This window comes from Phyllostomus discolor, chromosome 2, assembly GCF_004126475.2.
Source record: "Phyllostomus discolor isolate MPI-MPIP mPhyDis1 chromosome 2, mPhyDis1.pri.v3, whole genome shotgun sequence".
Taxonomy (NCBI): domain Eukaryota; kingdom Metazoa; phylum Chordata; class Mammalia; order Chiroptera; family Phyllostomidae; genus Phyllostomus; species Phyllostomus discolor.
This window is the reverse complement of record NC_040904.2, coordinates 122,307,710-122,325,538: the sequence shown is the minus strand read 5'-3', so window position 1 is coordinate 122,325,538 and position 17,829 is coordinate 122,307,710. Positions and strand designations below refer to the sequence as shown.

At 45.2% G+C, this 17,829-nt stretch overlaps 1 protein-coding gene across 1 annotated transcript in view; it reads left to right on the top strand.

The window, feature by feature from the left end:
- The window catches only part of CACNA1C (calcium voltage-gated channel subunit alpha1 C), a 626,645-nt gene that overhangs the window by 422,315 nt on the left and 186,501 nt on the right, over positions 1–17,829 (top strand). Inside the window, 4 exon segments of the mRNA XM_036018449.1 lie at positions 10–108; positions 111–196; positions 198–206; positions 11,364–11,467. Of these exon segments, the coding sequence (XP_035874342.1) occupies positions 10–108; positions 111–196; positions 198–206; positions 11,364–11,467 (298 nt within the window).

Below are 17,829 nucleotides of genomic sequence, written 5' to 3'. Positions count from 1 at the left end.
CCATTTGAGATGCTCCAGCAGAAGACGACCCCTCCCCTTGTGCTCTGGAGACAGGCCATGGACGGCAGTGTCAGAACGGCACCGTGTGCAAGCCCGGGTGGGACGGGCCAGGCACGGCATCACCAACTTTGACAACTTCGCCTTCGCCATGCTGACAGTGTTCCAGTGCATCACCATGGAGGGCTGGACAGACGTGCCTCTACTGGGTATGTAGCTGTGACACACAGGGGCAGGGAGTCCAGAAGGCTACAAAGACTTCCTTCCCTCGACTCTCCTTGTTCATCCTTCCCATGATTTTGATGGAGAGGATGATGAATTTCTTTGATTTCTTTCAGGCCTTTTATGAGAGACAAAGCATGAGATATTCACCCTAATGAGTCTCTCTCTGCCCACCAGCCTAAGAGAAATGCCATCTTTCAGTGTGTCTTCCACTGTTTCTAGTGAGAAATTCTGGCATGTCCCTGATGCCTGGAACAAGGTTGCCATTCATTCTCCCACCCACTCTTGCCTCTGTCCCCAAAAGACAGATAGAGTATTAATTTTTAGGGCTAAAGAGAAAAGGCCTGGTCCTTTTGAGGCCTAGTCCTCTAAAAAGAAGCCATTTTTATTGAATGGTGTAACATTACGGCATGCTATTTTTATTTCTTATATTTATCTTACTGTATCATATTAGAGTAGTCCAGGCAAATACATTATTGTCATTTTTACTGCTAACAAAACAGGCTTCTGCTTATGTGATACCTATTTGGAAATAGTACTTCTTAAGTGTCAACCAGTCAACAATAAATGTACTTTAAAGATACCCCTTTTATTACCCACCAGCCAACACTAGTTTGCCAACCTCTGAAGTACCAGATTTGTGTACAGCCTGCCCTGTAGGCAGATATACACACCATATTTGAGCTCTCTTTACTCTGGCAGAGTTAAATCCATTATTTGTAAAAACTCCAGAAAATTTAATTCTTTATACTGTCTCCTATTTCAGCATGAGACATGATTTGCCAGAATCCAGTGTTGTTCTCCAACACTTGGGTGAAAAATGTTTGTTGCCATTCCTGAAAATGCCATCTCACCTAGCATTTTGCAAATAGTGAATTTATTCGGCCATCCTGAAAACCACATAAGAACCTGCTTAGGGAACAATGCCTGCACACTACAGCAGGGGAGAGTGGGGGTGAGGCCAGCAATGCCCTCCCACCAAGCAGAGGGGCCAGATAGAAAGGAACTAATGCCACAAGGAGTGTTGACTTTTTTTCTGAATCAGAAAAGTTTTGTAACAGCACAAAGATGTGGTATAGCATATTGTAGCTTCTAAATTTTTTAATAAACATCATGTCTTATTGATTCAAAACCCTCTTTTCCCAGTTTTTATGCTGTAGTCCACATGCTAAATCCCAGTGTTGCTATGAAATTTGTAGCTCTCTGCAAATGACTACTCGAAACCTGCCTGAATACCTCTACCGAGCAAACATTTATTAAACATTCCTCGCATGCCAGGAATGCCTCTAGGTACTGAGAATTCAGACCTAAAAAACATCCAGTTCAGAATGAAAAGCTCAGCCTAGGGAAACACATTAGACTGTAGCTGAGTAATGGTGGCACAGCTGCAGCCATGCTGGGCAGTTGCTGTGTGGTGATACTTCTAAAGACAAAGGTCAAATCACCCTTTCCTCAAACTAAAATGAAACATGGAAAAAACATTTCTTAGGCCCATGTTTTAAATGATTTGTACAAAGAGAAGGAATTGAGCTTGTTATGCTTAGGCAAATATATTTCATTTAGCAAAGCTGATCAACTTTCCCAGTGGCCCTAACTGGTGCTTCTGCCCTGGGTGGATACCTCAGGCCAGCCAAGGACAGGAGCCTCCTTCTGCAAATGGGCAATTTCTGCCTGTGGGCCAGAAAATGTGATTGTATGGAACTGTGCCTTGGAGCCTCATCGTGTGAGTTTCAAACCCATGCTTTAAGTTGCTATGGAAACACCTTCCATGGCAGCAAATTGAGGGCAGGGTGGCAGTGGGTGGGTGGGTGTGGGGTTGATGGGAATAGGTATAATTTACTTTGCTGATGGCCCTGGTGTATTTTTGTGATCTTCCTTCATCACTCCCTCCCTTTTCCCGACTACAAGTCATTGATACTCCAACAGCCAGATGTGACCCAAAGAAATACTGTCATAATGACAGCTGGAATAGGGAATGAGAACAAGCACAGAAATGCAACTACCAATTTTCAAGCAGCTGTGTTGTGTTTTCTCCCCTGGGGTGTGTGTGATAGAGCTCAGGCTGAAAATGGAAAAAGTGTCAGAGGTGAAGGAACAGTCCCAGGCTCATGGGACATGGCTTTCTCTGATTTTCCCAGCACCTTTCCCAACTGGCCATGTTGTGTGTGCACATGCAAATGCACACACACACCTAAAGCTGAGAGAGAGCCTTGCACTTGAGTGTTTATCATGGAAGCACCTTCCAGCCCAATGCTCCTGCTTTCAGGCAGTTTTTAAAATTGCTTTGACCTTTCTATGGACATTTTTACTCTTCCTTCCTTCTTCTCTGTCCTTCCTCCCCCTTGAGCATTCCTCCTTCTGGCCTGTAGGCCTATATCTCTAAACCCACAGACTCTCAAATCTCCATGTGCTTTAGTGTAACATGGAACTTTCTAAAAGGAAGATTCCAAGACTTCCCTCTAAGGCCTTGGATTATAAGCTCCAAAGTTAGAACTCAGTGTCTGCATTTTGAAAAAGTTCTCCAGGTGATTCTGATGCTCAAGCTTGAGTTTGAAAACCCTCAGAAGTTTAAACTATTGAATTCAAGTGGTGCTGCTTTGATGCTCTGAATTTGAACCATTCTAGAGAGATAGTTTTCATTGAAATTGGAGAAGTAGGGTCTTCTACCCAGAAGAATACATTTTTCTTCACATCCAAGGGACAAGTCTGGAGGACATGGGAAGGACCAACCCAAGTTTTCAAGTATGGCAATCCCAGAGTTAGGTTCCTTCGGAACCACCAAACAGCTAGTTAGAAGATCCTAGGGAGATACTAGATCATCACAGCAGTAAAGAAGCAATTGATTCAATCACTAGATATTGCCTGGGATAGAAGAGACTCAGGAGGTCACCGTAGCAAACAGCAGACACCTGCCTCCTGCCATGGAAGATACTGAGTCTGTTTCCCTTTTTCTCTGACATCCATTATTTGATCCCATTGTTATGATTTTGAAGAGTTGGTGGACTAAAAGTAAAACCTAACTCAGTCAAGTAAGACTTGATATTTTTCTGCTATTCAACCATTGGCCATATACTAGATCAAGAACCCAGTAAACTGAACAATTAGCTTAAAACATTGCTTGTACTTAGTGCCCTGTTCCAGAGGTCTGTAAATGACAAGATATGGGGACTTGGAAACTAAGACAAAACTCAGGTTTGGACTGTCATTTCCTCAGGAAATGGCTTCTTCAGCCAAAGCCTCTCCATTTACTCTCAGAAAAACTACACCTCTTCAGAATTAAGACAGGGGAACTGATCTCATAGAAAGTACCAGCTTTCTTTGGAAGCAGTGAAGCACCAAGACAGGGAGGAAGCTAGGGTTGTATGGAGGGACCATTGCTTTCCAATTCTACTTTCAGGTGTGTTTGGTTTTTTAACCAAAGGTCCCTAGTAGCCTTCTGCATATGATTCATGACTACTTGTCTTACATGGTTCAGCCACGTGCTTTCCTGAATGTGTAAGAGGCTGCTAGATCAAGATGAAATGTTGGGTTCTCACATTAGGGTCAGTTTGAAACTCTCTGCATTATCCCTCCTACAATTAGCTCACAATTAAATAGCTTAACATCAGTCAGTTATCTGTTCAGTGCTGGCTTTGGGCCCAGCACTTGAAATAGCTCCATCCATGCTCATGGCAAACAGATTAACAGGGCCATTGAACTGGGGTTGGAACCCTCAGAGCAGGTCACACGTGAGAACTGTGCAAAACGGAGGCAATAGTGAGAACAGGCACCACACAAGAATACACTTTTCCAGGTCTGTAGGAGTCCTGACACCTGCATAATTCTTCATGAAGAGGATCATGTTGACTTCTCCCCTGCTGAAGCCCTTCTGCTCCAGGGCCCCTAGGAGTAGTGCACACTGTGAGGCACAGTAAAAAGCACTCTGGTCTGTGTTTTGCTGGACTCATGCTCTTCCCCACCCTACCACCATCAGGGTCACCTTCTTTCCAACACCCATTGCCACCCCCTTGGTTTCTTATACTGATTTCAAAATATTAGCAATTGTGCTTACAAATAATATTAGAAAGCATACTTAATGAGAAATCATTAAAGGAAATATTTTTAGCACCTTTATCACCCATAGCACCTTCTGTAGTATCTGGATTACTTTTGGTTCAACTGGAAAGCTTGGGAACAAAAGTATAATGTTCTAACTTAGTCATAAGTCAGTTGTCAACACTATACTTTGTCTTTGTCACTCCACTACATGTCTGAACATGCTGGGAAGATGTTCCTGCCAAACATTCTCTCTCTCTCTCTATCTCTCTCTCTCTCTCTCTCTCTCACACACACACACACACACACACACACACAGAGGAAAGCCACTCATCTCTGGTCTCAGTGCTGTTGAAGTATCCCTTATTCAGTACAAAGGACTTTTGCATCCAAGCAGGTTGTAATTCAGGTTTTATCCTGTTTTTTTCCCCTACTCCATTGTTCCTTCAAAAAGCCCTCTCTTTTGACTACAGAATATAGAAAATGAGACTCTGAAGGCATCAGGAAAGCAGAAAGGTGGACCTGAATTCTATTGATGACCTAATAGTCATTCTAAGTGAAGAGCCGAGGAAAAAAAATCCTCAAATAACCCAGAAACAGTATCCTTGGCTCTTTAACAGGTACCAGAGTAGAGAAAGTGGTGGGTACTACTTAGGACCCTGTGATCTTTTAACTCTCAATCTGCCTCAGGGTGTTACCCACTTAGCCAGCTTTACACAGAGCATTTGTTATCTAACATTTAAATAATTGGTTCATTAACATATTAAGAAAAATAATTAGCATCTCTCAAAGTTATTATTTATTTAGTTAATGGGTTTTACTATATTCATTGCACTGGTATTAGGTGAGTCATTGCGACTATTCAATAATTCAATTTAACAAACATTTGTTGAGTATTTACTATGCTCCTGGGACTGAGTGGGAACTGGGGTGGGACTAGTGAGGAGGAGAAAAAGGCCTGCCCTCAAGGAGTTTAGGGTCTAATTGAAGAGATGGGATCGCACAAAGAAATGTGTCCTAGTAACACAGAGCAGTACACTTGGTGAGGGCAGAGAGAGCGTTGCATGGCACAGACCAGAGAAAGGTGGGATTTTGCTGCTCTTGAAGCTGAATGAGGAGGACAGGAGAAAGCTCCTCTGCCTGGGAAAGTAAGCTATGTAACAGTTCAGGAGACTGGACAGACCTGTGGTTTAGCCTCTCAACAGACCTAAAAAATAGTGTTCTCACTCAAGTGTTGAAAGGCTATCTGTGAAGGTGCAGTCCCAGGCGTCATAGTCAACCCATGCCTGGTGGCTGCTCAGGACAAACAAGCATGTCTTCTTGGCTATGAGCCAGCTATTCCCTACACAAGTGTCATACTGGGAGCTACCACTACACTCTCTAGGGCTCCTAACCTCCCCCAGGTTGTCAGTGCACAATCCCATATGAGTTAAGTGATTTTTAAAATAGATTGTAGATGGAGGTGTTATTATTGTTGGCTTGCCTTCCTCTCTGTTAGAGCTCATTGGTGTCTTTCCCATGCAAACCAGGCTTTTTACTGTGTTGCATGGCACTTACAGGTTCTCTGTGCAGAACAATAAACAGGTGCAGGTGGGACCTGTTGCCTGCCTTGCTGCTCACTCAGTGACCCATGGGAGGACACCCCATGTCCCAGCAAGCAAGGTGGCAGAGGTCATGAGTAGTCACAAATGTATCAAGTCATTGCTCATAGCACTGGTGCATTTGACAGCAGCAAATCCTGTCCTCTAATGACACTGTATACAGTGCTGTGACTTTTATGGGTTTACACCTCCTGCCTTTGTTGGCAAATGACAGCCTCTCTCAGCGTTCACTGACACTGTTCAGTTTTTTTAGATTCACAGTGGCTGAGCCATGAACCTTTTAGGAAAAAAGTGGCACAATTTGAAAACTCATGGAAATCAGCTGAGATCAAGAGTAGCCTGGATGGAATGGGGGCCAGGAGATGTTCCCTCTATTTTTTCTTTTTGGGGAAAACTATACCTTGATTTAAGGCTGGGGTTCCCCCCAAGGAATTAGATATTGGTTTCAGAAGGATCTTCTGTGTTTTTCACTCGGTATTCCCTTTGTCCACTGATTACAGGAGTAGCGAGGTATGTGTTTCAGCAAAGGCAGGGCCATCTGCTGGCTGTTGGTCCTGGAGGCCAAGGCTGCCAATGGTGGACATCAGGAGAGCTCTCCATGGCCTTTCTTCAGAAAGTCAGAGAGCTGCTTTTGTTACAGGCCTGAGAAACAACTTGCTTTCATGGTTCATGAGGGCCTGTTCTTTTTCACCTCTAAATAAGGATGTCAGCTATCTGGGTCATTTTCTGAAAGTGTGAATGTATTTATTCTTTCCCTTCTCAATAGCTCCATTCTAGCTGATTTAAGGCATCACTCTATCACTCCAAGCATTGCCCTACTTCAGAGCCACCCAGCATTGTATGTACTCTACCCAGTCGGCCCCTAAAAGTAAGTGGCCTAGAATAAAGAAGAGAAAGTAGGAGGGGAAATAAAGGGGCTCTTTCCTATCAGGCCAGAACCAGGCAGACCAGAGAATCCCCCTCTGGTGGCCGCTGAACACTGCTCACTAAGGGAGTGATGGGGTCTTAGGACCACCTTGAGGCTTGTTAATCTCTCATTTGTCCTCCTACCCCTCACCTACTATTCCCCATCTTGAACCTCTGAAAGAGCTATCCCATAGCCAAGGGCAAACCCAAAGTAGAAACATAGGACAACAAGGGAGAGATGGAGAACATGAGTCTCCTGGATACAGCTGTGGCTACGGGATATATCTATGGGTTATGCAGCTAACTCTGAGATATCTCTGGGTACGTGGTCTGTAGCTCCACTCAGTTGAGGTTCTTAATGATGCTGGAAGTCACTCATGTTGTGTACGGCACAGAGGAGAGTGCAGGCAGACTAAATAGGGGCCCAAGGATATCTCCAAGGCCCATGGGTTTATTGGCTCATCAGATATATGTAGCTAGGAGGACCACATTTTCTGTGAGGTTAAGTGTTCACAAAATTGAGGGGGTATGAGGAAGCAGTCAGGAGAAATCTTGTTTCAGGGAGCCAACCAGCCCTGCCTCCCACTCACCACCTTTCGGGCTCTGGGGCAGTGCCATGAAGGTGAACTGTGGTGAGCATGAGGTCACCTCCTGGACTGCCTCTGCTGGCCATCCTGAGGGAGGTAAGGAGGTCTGTGGCCCAGGCAGAGCTGGGCAACTTCCTCAGAACAGACCCCTGACCCCCTAACCATGCTTGAGGAAGCACTTTCCTGCAGTTAGTGTGGAACAAGCAGGCTAGACTGCCCTGCCCCACGGGGCCCAGAACACCCGTGAGATTATGTGCAGTGAGCTACATGTATGTGCATTTTCTCTAGTGAGAGCCCACAGTTGTTGTTGTTGGGTTGTTTGTTTGTTTGTTTTTTCCAGCTTTTCCTGACCTCCCCACCCTCCCAAAAGAGCAAAGGAGTACTAAGTTAAGGAGGAGGAAGGGACCTCTTTGGACCTTCAAGGGCAGAATTTAATCTGAGAGAGGAAAGGCTTCACATGACCTGGGACCCAGGTTTCCATAGAAGCCTCCTCACAGATGTCTCCTCTTATCTCTGGGCTATTTCCAACCCTGCGGCTTTCACTGTGGCACAAAACACAACGTCTTACACATAGTACGTAGTCAGTAAATACTTATTGAACCAACATGGACGCTAACAAGACCGCTGCCAAGAATTATAGAAGGATTATGTCACAGTTCCCCATAATAAAATGTGACATACAGACCCTGGTATCACATGACCATCATAGCCACCATTACGTGCCGTGTGGCTCCCGAGCTCCCCGTGGCTCCCATGCTTTCCTTCTTCCTAGTTTCACTTCACCAGTCTTGCTCCTCCTTGTATTAGTGCAGCTTTGTTTTTCTCCTGGTAGTGAAGACTTCCCTCTGCTGCTTTGGTTTCCTATGCAACTTTGGCTCATATAATTAATTACCTCCTGGCTGAAGGAGGCTCTCAGACTCCCTGTGATGGGGTAGCTCCAGCACACATGGAACTTTTCGCCCTGCCCTCCTCACAGCTGCTGTTGTGTTGGATATTTCAGTGCTCAGCCACTGGGAAAAGCCTCCATTCCAGAGCCAGGATGGCTTTCCAGCTGTAGGCTCTATTTTTAACAATTGCCAGGTTCTTAGGAAAGCCCTGTTTCTATCACAGGATTCCTCTCTGCTCCTGCCTACCTTGTCCTGCCCAGCCTGACTCTTCCTTGCTTACTTCTTCTGCCTTGTGCAGCCACTCTTGACTTTGGGCTTCGAGAATCCTGCATGTTTACTTCCCTGACTTCACTTATCACCTTGCATTGTGGTTGCCTCTTATTCATCTGTTCCCCTTTCAAGCAAGGGCTTCCTCTTTACACCACAGTGCCTGACACATATCAAGTTCATTCATTCATTCAACAAACATTTACTGAGGACCTGCTACATGCAAGGCATTGTTCTAGGCCCCTGGGATACACCAGTGAACAAATAAGATTAAAACTGCGAGTTTTCATGGAGTTTACATTCCAGCATGGAAGACAAACCCATAATAAATTAATAAACTATAGATTAGAAAGTGATAAGTACTATGTAAAAAACAGAGGAGGGTGTGTGGAAGTGGAAATGATCAACAACTCATATTGAATTAAATTTGACATGGCTCAGTAGACATAGGTGGGAATTGTTTTTCTCCTTCCTGACTCAGTTCTAAGAAATGACCCCCAAGCCCTTGGCATATTGTTTGTGCTTTGCACCATGACTACATTTGGTAGATTCCTCTAACTAAAATATAGTAATAGTAATAAATTTGCAAAGAATATATTTTGGGGGGGAAGGGGGGAGGGTTGGGTGGATGGGCTGGAATGGGAGTAGGGGGGAGAAAACTGTACTTGAACAATGACTAAAATAAAAAAAGAATATATTGGAATATAACATTTCAAATTAGATTAGGTAGGTCACTCATATTTGTTAAACTTTTTTGTTTACAGCATGCAAAGAACATATTTGTCTAGCATACTGAGGAACGTGGGTGAGGTTTCCCAGAGTGTGAGGGCTGGGGGTGGCACTATCTCAGCACACCTAGAACTCATTTCACGTACCTGGTGGTGGTCAGCAACTTCAGCCTGCTTTAGAATCACCTAGGTGATTAACATGCAGAGTCTTGAGGCCCACTGCGTTCTTGGGGAAGGGCCCAGGAATCCGCTTTGTTCATACCTCTCCCAGGTGGTTCTGGTCCTGGTGGTCTTTGGGTCCTACTTTGAGGAACACCACAGGGCAGCTGAGCAGAGGTATGTAGTGAATCACAATATTTTCCGTGTCCTTATATTTAAAATTTGGAGTTAAGGAATGGTCCATAAAGCAGAGGCATTCTCAAACTTACGTGCATCAGACTTACCTAGAGGGCTTGATAAGATATGGGTTGTCAGACCCACTGCCAGAGTTGTGGGATAGAACCTGAATATGTGCATTTCAAAACAAATTCCAGCTGAAGGTGATGGTGCTAGTCTGCAGGACACTACTCTGAGAACTAGTGATGTAAACCATTTAAGAAGCTTGGTACTCAGGAATTTGGATTCCTGTAAGCCAAATTCACAAAGACAAACTTGGGGTTCATCTTTGGAAGGTAAGACTAAAATAGTCTTGTCAGAAAGCATCAAAAGAAATAGATTTGAGAAATCAAATCAGAATAAATTTTCTTTTTTATAAAAATGCTGCTCCATGCCCTACCCTCATTTTCATGTCCACCCACTAACCTGGGATGTGCTGGTGAATGTTCAACGGCCAGTTGTTAGGGACCACAGGATGGAGGGGAGCGGATCTGTATCACTTGTCCATTTTTGTCCACCATGGCCAATTTCAAGCTACTGTCGTGAAGTCACTGAACATGGAGCTTGGAGGAAATGCATGGTGGCTCTCTAATGCCCACAGAAACCAGCTCTGTACACCATGGCCTCCAGCTTCTCTAGGAGGTTGCAGCCTTTCCTGGGAAGTCTCATGATTTGGTTAATTATAGGTCACAGTTTCCAGGGTAAGGACTGTGTCCATCTAGGCAGTGGTTGTAGTTATAGGAACCATTCTGTGAAAACATAAACCAAAATGACCGTCTTTCCTGCTTGTGGCCTGTAGTGTTGGTGAAGCCATGGCATTCCACCTCTAAAATCTGGGGCCAGCTCAGATCCAGGCAGCAAGCCCCTCGGGAAGGCCTCCTTCCTCCACCCTTGGAGGTTCCAGATCTCTGGCTCTCACGGTAAGAGCTAAGGAACTTCTGACACCAAGCTCATTGTGCAATAGAAGATTTAATGCCACATAAACCCAAAAGAGCCAAAACTGTTCCTTGTGGAAGAAATTATTTTTTGAGCCAACCCCATCTTCCTAGACAGGTGAGTAGAAAACATTGGGGAAATTATTTTTTGTTCCAGAAAATAAAACAACAGAGACAGTCAGACAAGATTTCTCTTAAGGCAGAGCCTTTCAAAAGCCCCTGACAGTTCAGGTCAAGGTCATGGAAAGTAGTCTGAATATAGATGATGCAATGTGAGGGTAGCAATAGACCATGATCCACACAAAGACCAAGTTCAGCCCCATTTGTCTCCTCCAGATTCTCTCCACTCCCTTCTCTACCTGCCTCCTCGCTTTGACTCACTTCTGCTTTCTCTGTTTCCTAACTTTCCTTCATCTTTCCAGATGCAGGACGCTATGGGCTATGAGTTACCCTGGGTGTATTTTGTCAGTCTGGTCATCTTTGGATCCTTTTTCGTTCTAAATCTGGTTCTCGGTGTGTTGAGCGGGTAAGCTGACCATTTCTATGTCCTCCTTACAATGCAGCCGAGCAAGGTCCCAGGTTCCACTCTGCCATCGCCAGGATCCTCAGGAATGGGACCCTATGAGGCCCAGGAAAACCAGGGGGAAAGGTCTCCTTCAACTGCAAATTCTTACCCATTGGCTGGCAGGCTGTTTGGCCTCTGATTTGCACCTAGAGGATAGGGTCCTGGCACTGCATGGGTCAGTGTCTGGAGCCAGTGATGGGTGCTGGGCCGTGCTCGACTGCTGTGTGTGCCTCACTAACTATCATTCCATTCTTCCAGGTCAATGATGCCGTAGGAAGGGACTGGCCCTGGATCTATTTTGTTACACTAATCATCATAGGGTCATTTTTTGTACTTAACTTGGTTCTCGGTGTCCTTAGCGGGTAAGCAAGACCAAGGAAAAAGGTCTTGATTTTTCAATTTTATTTATTCTTTCTGCTATTCCTGGCTTTATTCTTTTCCTGGCTCTGATGAACCTGGGATAAGGGGCCACCTCAGGAGCCTTGAAGTGAATGTCCTTGGCCTGGCTGGGCAGAGGGTCAAATGTACAAGGATTAATCCACTGGTTTAGGCTTCACCAAGAGATACCGAGGCCCACCTATCTCCTGCCAGGTCATCCAGGCCCCTCCCTTCCTCATGCAACTGCTCAGGTAGGCAGAGTGCTTCTCCTTGTACCCGAGGAGTAGCATGGTGACCCTTTGGCTGGGAATGCTTTGGCAGCTGGAACTGGAGGGAAGATTCATAGACTGTGTGCTTTCAACACACGCAGCAGTCTTGCAGATTGGTCATTGCCTGACCCTTCGAGCCAGTCACAGTATGTGCCAGGCTCACAGTAAAGACTTCAGAGAGCCCTTAGTCAGTGCTGAACCAGGGTAATAAGAGTTTGATTTAAAATATAGATAAACAAATACAAACTAAAAATAGCATTCTCTCTGGTTGTAATTCATAGACTGAGAAGTCCGTATCTGGCACCCTCTTGTCTGAATGGAAAGGACATTTAGCTATGTAAAGCCCTAGATTATATGAGAACTGAGGAGAAGGAATATACTTTCCTTTCAGTTTATCTCCTCAGCTCTAAGTACAAAGCCTGCCTAATTTTGGCCTTTGCTCAGATAATTTTAAAAAGTGGTAGAAGCAGCAGATGTGCAGGGCATCAAAGAGCCCTCAGGATGGCCACCTTTACCAGGAGCCTTCCTGGACTTCCTCAGCCTGCTTCCGTCTTCCCAAGCCCATGCCAGCCGTGCCAAGGCCTAACACCTAAATGCTCCTGGTGACCTGCTCATGGTGACATGCTCTGCTGCCTTGGCTATGAGGGGAGGGCTGCAATCTATTTCTGCTCTGCTCAAGACAGGCCAGCTGCTTTCAATAGCTTTTCCTAGATCTCCCGGGACATTAATGCTGGGAGAAAGTCAGGCATAAGGAGAAAGAGTGATCTTCATTTTTACTTAGCAATAAACTGGGAATAACTACTCCCACCTCCTGCGATAGCCTAAAGCAAAGCAGGATTATCTGATTTAGTCTTGGGGATTGGGTGAAGGGAGGATTCTGCTTCCACTCTCACCCTTTCCCAAGGTGGGTGGCTTGTTAGAGATTTTGAGGACAGGATGCCTCGGCCAAGGTAAGAATATACAGACAACTAGCGTCTTCCCTCAGGGGTAGGACTGATGAGGACAACACAGTCCCCTGATTAGCTGCCTGGAGGGTGGAAGGATTTTCCTATCTGGGTTCCAACATGAGAAAATGCCCTTGTGTTTATATGTAAATCACCAACGAAAACATTGAACAGAATCAACCTCATCACCTCACTTAAGACAGAAATTCAGATATCCCAGATCTGCACTTGATGGATGCATAATGTTGAACAGCTCCACTTTTTTAAACTTTAGTTACCCATCTGAAAAAATTAAGATAATGATAGGTTGTTGGGGTGGTAGAATAAGATCATTTATGTAAAATACTTAGCTTATAGTAAGTGCTCAGTAATGGCACTATCATTACAATGATACTGTTTACTTAGTGCCTGTCATAATTGAAATTAGTGAATAGAACCATAAAAAGTTAGAACTACTCCAACCTTATCTTTTAAAGATGAGGAAAGTGAGCCCACAGGTGTTAAGTGACTTGCATGATGTCTCTTTGCTGGTAAATATCAGAAAAAGACTCCCATTTTCCCATTATTGCCCATTGGATATATACTGAATGAACTTGAACTGTAACACAAGCCAGAGCCCTGAACCTTTAGAAGATTTTCTTATATTTTCATTTTCTTCCCCCAGAGATTAGAAACAAATGTAAGTGAAATACCACCCCTCACCACACTCCTCAGAATCTGATTGGAGAGTAGGAACCAGATTGTGGAGGCCCCTCCTCAAGCAGAGCACATGCCCACAGCCCTTCTTGGATCCTCAAGAAAAGTCATCCTCCTGGTGATGTCAAAGCAGTGACATGGAATGACAGCAGCTGCTGATGTGAGAGAAAAGCCATTTGGAGACTGTGTCCTGGCCTGACCCAGTCCCAGGGAGAGGGGTGTGTAAAAACACTAGCCCAAAGCCTAGTGAGTAGTAATACTCACATATACACTGACTCAGAACAGGAACACCAGGCCTCAGACTTCGGCACCTGAGGGTCCTTGGATTTGTACATTGCTCTCCTGGAGACTTTCCCAGCACCTGCTCCTGACCCATTCCCACAGCAGCAGCTTGCTGCTCAAAGCTCTGAATGGCCAGCAGAACACCTCCCAAGGCTTTCTGGGCCTCAGGCACACCCTCTGCCCGGATGGAGAAGTGTCTGTGGGGGAGTAGCTCCCCTTCCTGGGTTAAGGAGCCCTTTCTCTAACCTGTCAAGAGGGCCAGCCAGTCTGAGCAGGCCACCCTGAGTCCATTAAGTGACAAAACCTGGACTCAGGCTCCTGCTGGCTAACCACCTGGTGGTGGCAGTTTTGGTTTTGAGTTAGTGTCTTGATTAGGGAAGATCACAAGAATGCAGCAAAACTCCCACTTATTCATCAGTCAGGCTCCTGGTTCGGTGAACCTTTCAGGAGCTTTCAGGAGTCTCAGAACCCCATGAAATTCACTGCAGCGACAACACACTAACGGTAACCAGCACTCTCCATGCCAGGCCCTGTGCTGGGAGCACTGGTGGAGTAGCTCATGCCGTACTCACAACAACTGTATGAGCTGGGTGCTATTCATATCTCCATGTAACAAAGAAGAGAAGTGAGGTTTACACAGAGAAACTACCTTACTTCTAACAGGTGAAAAATGGAGGGTCTGAGATTAAACCCTGCAGTGTGAACCCATAAGCTCTATTTCTGACTTCTGTTTTATACTGTCCTTCAACCAATTTGAATGGTTAATCCTGTGTTCTGAAATTGTACTCCAGAAGTGGGAGGTATGAAGAGTGGAAGGTACCATGAGGAAGGGGGAGAGCAGGCAGCAGCACTGGCCCCTGTCAGACTCCTGGAGACAGGAGTCAGGGGAGCAAGAGTCACAGGAGGAGAGCGGCAGAGCCACTGCTAGACAGCTGCAGTGAGCAGGGCGGTGAACCCTGGGGCTGCCAGCCTGTAGATCTTAATAGTCCTTCAGAGAGAACAGCCCCCAACTCAGTAGCACTGCAGGCTTGGAGTGTTCTGTGGCTGGGGGCATGACGCCCACAGCTTTCAATTAATAATATTTTACAGCCCAGCACAGAAACTTATGCTCAAACTGTATCCTTCAGTCACCAAGAAAAGGTTAAATTGTTCTCGGAGCTTGCTACTTATGGATGTAGGGAAGATGACAGTCCATAAAGCTTTCATTTAAAGGTGGAAATCCAAAATTTTGTTCATCAGAGGATCCTTTAGGTATCTTTTACCTGGAATACTCACATATCCAGAACACTATTCCTGATAAGGCCAGATGATAGAGTCAGTGTAAAGAATATACATCTTGTGGGTTTTTTCAGAGTGCTTCCATGTTCATTACCTATGGATCCTCACAAGCCACAGGCCTGGTGTTACACGGATGTGAATCCGGTTATATTTGCTTTCCCCTTGAGAAATCTCAGCTTCCATCTTATCAGAATTAAAATGGCAATGACAATGAGATTCTTGAAATTGCATTGGAAGCCGTAATCAGTTGTAAGTCCCTGGACTCTGGAATCCAGTCACGTTTTATTTTTAAGTGATTATGAACAGAGGGCCCCAGGCATGTGCCTTTAGTTGACAAGGAGCCCAGGATTTCTTCGATGGACAGGCATCCAGTTCTGCCCACTGGGAAATGGGCATGTCTCTCTCCCCCCAAAAGCCTGGTAGACAGGCATTTTATAGCCTGAGAACATGACTAGACCATGGCACAATGTGCAGGTCCAGAAAGAAGCAGGAGAAAGGCCAGGACATGTGTGCACTGCAGGTAGAAGCAGAAGACATGGCAACATAGACAGTCAATTCTCATTATTCTGTGAAGTCACCAGAAACTCTGAGTATCAAATACTGAACATGCTCTTAGGAGAAATGTAAGATTAGGTTCCTTCGAGTCTCTGATCACAATATGTTTATCAAGTGATCAGTGTATAACCTGTATTTTGTGTGTTTCTACTTAAATACATATTATTTGATATATGATGTGGGTTTGTTAACATTGAACGTATGGCCAGCAACCCTGTAACTCAGACCTGAACAAAGCTTGTCCAACACACATATTTTCTCTGTCAGGCACATGGCAGCCTTCTTGCACTGAAGAACACTAGACAGCACTTCAGCACTGTGCTTGGGGGCCATTTTATACTGTAAAACCACCAAAAAGGGCACACAAATGTGGCACTAAATAGATCCTAAAAAAGACCTTTGTTAGCAGTCTTAGCAGAAACAAGCATACAAAGCATCAGCATCAGCTTGTCTGACCTCAGCTAGGACTGGGACTCCAGTCTTTTACCATTCTACAGATGTCTGCAGATAACCTCAAAGGCACACTAGTTATTCACTGAAGGGTTACAAATGAATTTTAGCAAGTAGACAAGTTCACAAATACAGAATCTGAATAGTGAGGACCAACTGTATTTATTGATTAGAGAGGGCCTAGAGCCCCAGCCACCTGTATTGACTGGGCTTTCCACATGCACCTTCCTTTGTATGCTGGCTTTTGCATTAGTGAGTCCAGGTCCTCTGGCTCTGTACTCCATCTTCATTTTTCACGTTGGCCATTGCTGGCCAGAGATGTGCTTCTGCTATATGACAAAGCCCACAACTGTGACTGATTGTCTGGCCGGCTCCCGCCCCTGGGCATGGCCCATCAGGCTGGGGCCTCATGTCTTCATTAGCTCAGTCCCCAGAGCAGATGCATGGCTCATATCCAGGCAAGGAGATAAAGAGAGCCAGGCGCTGCCACCCACAGAATCCCTTACTGCATGGGGTCTGATGGTACCTTACGCTCCCTGGGAGCCAAGGGGGAGCCACAGGCCTTCAGATCTGCCACTGCCACTTTCCTCTGCCCCTCACACCCTCAACACACCTCATTTTTCTTTTTTCCCAGTGGTTGTTTATGTTGGGTCCCCAGAGGTCTTGGGGTACACATGGGGAGTTTTTATTCCAGAGGGCAGATGCTATAACAAGACTGAGTCAATCATCCCTACTTCAGTTTGATCCCAGTTCTAGTCTCCCAACTAGGAAGATGGGATGGGAAGTTGTTTTGAAACTAGAATTTGAACACTCTGCAAAATATTCCAAAAGAGCTAAAGTAAACACTCAGCTATTTAGTTTCCTTACAGCCTAAACCCACTCCACAGGAAAAAGAATAGAGAGTACAAATGTGTGTGAGTAGAAGGAGAGGGGGCCTAGAAGTGTAGTTTTGGAATTGATTTGCATGGGGAGCGTTCCTCTATATGAAGTGGCTGTGTCCTGAGAGCAAGCCTATGTGCTGGGACAGTGAGACCAGGTATAGAAGTTTGGGGGCAGAGGGCCTGGCATCTTTCCATGCCCACCCCCAATAACGAAAGGAGAGAGGGGCAAAGCAGAGCAAGGCTTCCATCTTTACCACAAGCTGTTAATCTGGCCCCTTTTCCCTGGCATTAAACTCTCTGGGAAGGAAATGAAGGTACTGCCAGTTGGCAGGAAGCCCAAGAAAGAGCAAGTTCAATCCAATTAGAAATGGATTCAATCAAATTTAAGAAGAAAATTCCATCCAAACCAGAGCATCATTAAGGCAGCATTTGAAGAGAGCTCATTAGCTTGAGAGCCCCCACATCTCCTAATTTGAAAAGTTCCCTAGGCCACTCCCAGCCCCACTCCCATTTCACCATGGAAATGGTGAGTGCTAAAATCAGTGCTCTCTCAAGTGGCACTAGCAAATTTGAATACTAGACAGTGGGTGTGGTGAGTTACCCAACATCACTGAGTGAATTCAGGAGCTGAACCTTTGTTCCCTATAGTTTGTTGGAGTGTCTTTCCTTCCAAGGTTCCTTTCCTATAAAGAGTTTGGTTTGTGCAAGAAGTTCTTGCAAGATGGTTTCTGCAGCCTCCCACCCTGAAATACTTCTCTTACCTTTACTGGTAAGAGAAGGAGGAATCATGTTTGTAAGAATTAAGATGCCCAGTGCATGCCACACACACACTGCTGAGGGCCCCACTTCCCATAGACTGTGTATCAAACACAGGAATGCTCCTGGCTTTGCAAGTTAAGAATTAGCCTTCTTGATTATCACCTTCTGCTGCCAGCCCTGCCTTGCTCAGAAAATGAATTTGAAGTTAGAGAGGAAATAAGGATAGAATCAT